Source organism: Argiope bruennichi, chromosome 2 (genome assembly GCF_947563725.1).
Source record: "Argiope bruennichi chromosome 2, qqArgBrue1.1, whole genome shotgun sequence".
In the NCBI taxonomy this organism is placed as follows: domain Eukaryota; kingdom Metazoa; phylum Arthropoda; class Arachnida; order Araneae; family Araneidae; genus Argiope; species Argiope bruennichi.
The window spans coordinates 140,437,306-140,443,305 of NC_079152.1; the positions used below are offsets into that span (position 1 = coordinate 140,437,306).

The 6,000-nt window shown below is 34.1% G+C and overlaps 1 protein-coding gene across 1 annotated transcript in view; it reads left to right on the forward strand.

Moving 5' to 3' along the window:
• Positions 1–3,918, forward strand: part of LOC129962361 (uncharacterized) — a 137,732-nt gene extending 133,814 nt beyond the window's left edge. The window contains exons 4-6 of the mRNA XM_056076108.1: positions 2,340–2,791; positions 3,193–3,380; positions 3,716–3,918. Coding sequence (XP_055932083.1) covers positions 2,340–2,791; positions 3,193–3,380; positions 3,716–3,918 — 843 coding nt within the window. The remainder of the gene's footprint in view (positions 1–2,339; positions 2,792–3,192; positions 3,381–3,715) is intronic.
• Positions 3,919–6,000: the final 2,082 nt, after the last annotated feature.

Below are 6,000 nucleotides of genomic sequence, written 5' to 3' on the forward strand. Positions count from 1 at the left end.
ATCATTAAAACTATTTCACTTAGTTTCTAATATTCAAAGAGAGCATTACCTCTTTGGGTAAAATATTCCTAAGTGACTTTATAGCAATTTTACCCTCAAGAATCAAGATAAGCCAACCATTAAGTGAACAAAAAGAGAGTATTGTTTTCATGTTTTCCCAGAAGAAATTAATTTACTTTATAGAATATATTTTAATTCAGTTGGTGATATGTAACATCATTTTTTCTGAAAAGCTTATATTATAATAAAACAGTTCAATCGAGAAAACGTTACTTTATATTGAAAAAAATTACTATTTGAATTTTTGAAAATTACATGTTTATAAATCAATTGTTGTGAATGAGATGGAAAACCAGACGGATTTTACCAGATGGAGGGCAGGCTTAGATTGCGGTACAGATTCTACAGTAGGAGTTTGAATAGAAGCTACTGTTGCAGTTTTTAATATCTAAATATTATGTTGTTCAATAGAAATGAGGGCTAAACGAAGTGAAATTGCATAAAACTTCGAAACTTTTTCTGCATCAGACACATTATTGGTTTTCGCAGGTGAGTCTTTTTTAAGCTTTTTTTTGGTATTTTATTAACTGAAAACCAATTAAATCAAAATCGGGAGCATTTCAGAAATTGGCGCACTACATAGAGTGGAAGAGTTCTGCTGTGACGCTATTATATAGTCTGGAGGATTTTAAGCTGTTAACAGATGGAAAAACAGCAAGATTCCACTGAATGTTTTGGGATTTCTAGGCCCTAAATTCAAATATATCAAAATGTAAGAGAAACTTCACTCTTACCTGTTATTCTTTTGATTTAGAAGTTCCATTCCAGGAACTTCTAAATCAAAAGAATCCAGATATTTCAACATGAATTATATCACATAAACATCAAAATCATTAATACAAGCACTGTTCAGGAAGAATAGCGGTGGCGGGCACTTTATATGGATATACTTATCGCCATCTCTTTCTGCATGAACATAATACAGGTATTTCTTTTTTATTGATTCTTGCAGTGACGCCAGCTTAAACCTTAACTGGGGACGTGCGATCTGTAAGACCGCTAGCGATGGATTTTCGGTCATCCCTATTCTATTTTTAGCTCAATTGAATGGATTGTCCCTGTAGCTTCCTGTTTTGTGATCTTCAATTCACGTGCACTTTTTTAACCGATTTCAGAGGATGCTTTTTAAAATAATTCAGTTATTTCTTTTTGCGCGGTCTCTAAGACGGCACCTCCCTGTTAGTGTCCCAGTGATAAACAAGGCTTAGTAGATTGTGCTAAAACTTGGACCCCGAAATATCATGCAATTTACTGATCCTATTATGAAGCAGAGCTCCAGACACTTTTAAATGAAGTTGATAGTGATTTTAGTGATAAGGATAATTGTACAGAAGAGTTTTGCGATGACAGTTCGCATTCAACTGATTCTGATATGCATGTTCAAACATAATTAAATTTTCTACTGATAATGTATTTTGAAAAATTTATAAAATATATTAATATATTTTGAGATATATATGCAGAGTTTATAGGTTGATTTTCATACTAGTTCTTAACCTGTATGTTTAAAATTTCCTAGAAAACCGTGCTATGAAAGTCACACAAGCCGATAAAAAAGGGCCAATATTACCCATTGTCAATTTTTTTTTCATATAATTGCTGAATTTTACATTATATTGTCTTCTATATACCTTCATATACTGTAAAAATAAATATGATTTAAAAAGTAAAAAGCAATACGTTTTTTCAAGAATATTATTTATTGTAACGTATAATTTGAGAAGAAAATATATGTTCCAACGCATTTATTTTCTTCAATGAAAATATATTTCGAAAAAATTCTAAAACATATCTATAGATCAAGAAAAATATCTGCAAAATAGATTGGCAGTTTTTCATACTAATACATTCATTAGAAAATTTAATTTGAGTGTAAATGAAATGCGGTCTCGTAGAATGCACCGCCCCAGTTAATTCCTAAAATTTCACCTCCCCAGTTAAGGGTAAATTGTTGCTTCTGAAAGATAAAAACAAATATAGACCTGATATGTAGAACTTTCGTGCCGCAAATGGCACGACAATAAATGCTTATGGCAGTTACTATAATAGTAAATTTTTGGTTACGTAGAAATTTCACATATTCATTTTATATTTGTAATGTTTCTTGTGCTATTATTGGTGCCGATTTTTTTATCATTTTAATTTATCACCAGATTTAAGAAATAAACGTTTAATTGATAATATTACTAATTTAAAAGTGCAAGATAAACTAGGTCTATGTTCAATTTTTTTCTGTAAAATCTGTATTTGTAAATAATGTTTATGGTAAATTGTTAAAGAAATATCCTGCAGTTACTAAATTGCCAGACCCTAATCAGCCTGTTAAACAAAATACTGTGCATTATATCAATACCAAAGGTCCTCCTGTCTCAGCTAAACCTAGAAAGTTAGCTCCAGACAGGCTAAAAATAGCCAAAGCTGAATTTCAGCGCATGATCCATCTTGGTCATATGAGACCTTCTATAAGTTCATATTCTTCTCCTTTGCACATGGTGTCTAAAAAAGGATCTATTGAATGGCGACCGGTTGATAACTATCGTGCACTTAATGCACAAAACGTCAAAGACAAATATCCCATTGTCTGTATTGCTGATTTTACATCTGAATTGCATGGTAAACAAATGTTCAGTCACATCGATCTCGCATACCATCAAATTCTTATCAACCCTGATGATGGGCATAAAACTGCAATATGCACTCCATTTGGCCTTTTTGAGAGCTTGCGAATGCAGTTTGGTCTTTGCAATGCCTCATCAACATTTCGGCACTTTATTGACGAGGTCACTAGGGACTTATTATTTGTTTACGCTTTTGTTGATGACCAGCTGGTTGCTTCTGAAAATGCAAATGACCACTTAAAACATTTAGATATTTTATTTAAAAATTAAATGAATATAGTTTGTGCATAAATGTTAAAAAATGTCAATTTGGAAAATCTACAATCGAATTTCTGACATTCAAATTATAAGGGGAAGGAATTAAACTTTGTCTGATCGTGTAAAATGTATCCTAGAATTGACTCAATTGCGCCATTATTTAGGACTTTTCAATTTTTATCGATGTTGCATTCCTAAAGTTGCTGATATTCTAGAATATTGTCTAGAATATTGCTGATATTCTGATTTCTTGAAGGCACAAAAACAAAAAGAAACATCCTCGTCCCAAAGCTCCCAATTCTACTGAGCAATTACAATGGAACTATGCTGCAATAATTTCCCTCAATGCTTCTAAAGAAGCATTTGCTAAAGCAACGCTTTTAAGACATCCCATACCTGGTGATAAATTAAGCTTGTGGGTAGATGCTTCGAACGCAGCTGTTGGTGACTCATTAATGCAACTATCAAATAATGAGTGGAAACCAATCGCATTTTATTCATCAAAATTAAGTAAATATCAAAAGAATTGGTCTACATATGACCATGAACTATTTGCTATTTACACCTCTGTCAAAAAATTCCGGCATATGCTTGAAGGTAGAACTTTTGTCATTTACATTAACCACAAACCTTTAATATATACCTCCATCAAAATACTGAAAAATATAGACCTCACCAATTACGGCATTTGAGTTTCATATCCCAATTTTCTACTGATATTAGATACATTAAGGGTTCTGAAAATACTGTGGCAAATGCACTATCTCGAATTGAAATAGATGAAATTTCCCCTACTGTAATTGATTTTAAGGAATTCGCTTCTGCTCAATCAATTAACGACGGACTACAACAGCTTTTAAAGTCCAATAATTCCTCTTTAAAAATTAAGGAACAGTATTTATCTCTTGAGGACATTCATCTGTATTGTGATATACCTCAAAACAACCCCGACCTTTTGTTCCTAAAAACATGTGGCAACTAATTTTTAAAACAATATTTTTTTCTTCTCTCACCCAGGAATTGAAGCCTCAATCGAATTATTCGCTAAGAGATTCGTATGGCCTGGCATGCGCAAAGATATGAAATCTATGGTTTGCAGCTGTGTTAAATCCTAACGAGCTAAAGTGACGCGGAATACAAAATCTCCCATTGGCACATTTGCCCAACCAGATGCCCACTTTTCACACATACATTTAGATTTTATAGGTCCTCTCCCTTCTTCCGAAGGCGATCAATTCTGCATGACCATCATTGATAGATTCACTAGATGGCTTGAAGTGATCCCAACGCCTGATATGACTGCGGAAACAACTAGGCGGGCCTTGGTACATGGTTGGATTTCCAGATTTGGATGTCCAGTCACAATTACAACTGACCAAGGTACAAATTTCCAGCTCAATCTGTTCAGAGAACGCACTCGCATGTTGGGCTGCAACAGAATTCGCAGCGCTTCCTATCATCCTCAGGCGAATGGGATAGTTGAGAGATTTCATAGGCATCTTGAAAGTGCTCTTAAGGCACATAACAACAGGAAATGAACCGCAATACTTCCAATAGTACTATTAGGTTTGCGCTCAGTTCTTAAGAAGATATTAAAGCTACCAAAGCACAACTTGTTTATGGCACCACCTTACGATTACCCTATGATCTTGTGCCAAGCGGTTCTATCAATCAAACCATTAACCCCACTTATGAGACTAATTTAATAAACACAATGAGGTCTTTGAATCCTATTTACACTGCCCTTCATGGCACCCCAAAAGTTTATGTCACTCTATTATTGAAAAATTTTTCACATATTTTCTTCAGATCAGATAAGGATAATCCTCCGCTGTCACCATCTTATACTGGACCCCACTTGGTTATTAGTAGAAAGGATAAAAATTTCATTATTGAATTAAATGGAAAGCATAGTACAGTATCAATTGATCGAATAAAACCTGCTTATCTACTCGCAGACGATACTGATCAACCAAAACTTTCTCAATCTAAACCAATCCTTGAAAAGTCTTCTACTGTTCCATCAAACCCGTCTAAATCGTCCAGTATCACTAGATGCGGCCGTACGGTCAGATTTCCCAAGCATCTAATTACTGACTGTATTGTATAAATGTAACCTGTACTCTAGTATTATTTTATAATTAAATTGAATTTTGCATACATTATAATTCCAAATATTCTTGTATATATAATTATTCTTAATATATAATATATTATTATTCTCATTCATTTTGCATATCCTACCATTATCTGTAAATGTACCAATGTCAATTTCATATTGTATGTAACTGTTTTTTATACAGCAATTTGGCATTGTATCCTAGTTGTATATATTGTATATATGTTATCGTGACTTTGTCCCTGGGGGCATACTCTGTAGCGATCGTTCTAATTCTTTCGGAGAGAGCGAGACAAAGTATGGAGTGTGTTTCATCACCGTTAATCATAAAATGGCCTTGAGGCTCAGCATGACTCAGCATTCCCGCCTCTCAGAGAGTGCGAAGGAATACACGCAGAGTAACTCCCAAGAACAAGGTGCGTGATGCTGTTAGTAGTGAAATAAAGATATATTTTTGATACAGGAGAGTGATTGCTTCCAAACCCTTACATGGAGTCAGATCGTGACAATAATATTATGGATTAATCAATACTCTTCAAATTAAACTGACTTTAACTGCTTCCTCCTCCTGGTGGTATGAGATGATTTTAATATTTTCAGCTGCCCTTCTAAAGTATCGTACAGTTTAACAAGAGAATAATTTGACCTTGAGAATTCGCTTTCGATTTCGCTTGAAGATTCGCTTATGACCACCGAAAGAAGCTCTCTAATGACAACTTCGATCAACAAATCATCTCTTCCGAAGCGCTGTTTTAAGCACTTGGCAGCTTCCTCATATTTTTTTTCCTGCTGGCGTGAAAGATTCTACGAATTGCCAGGTTGGCGAACACTTCTGTATTGATTGCAATAAATACTGAAATTTGCCATCATCTACAATAGCATCACCTCATGAATCTTTTTAAACTGCCCTCACCTTTGGAGCCATTATTTAATGTTTTCCACTAA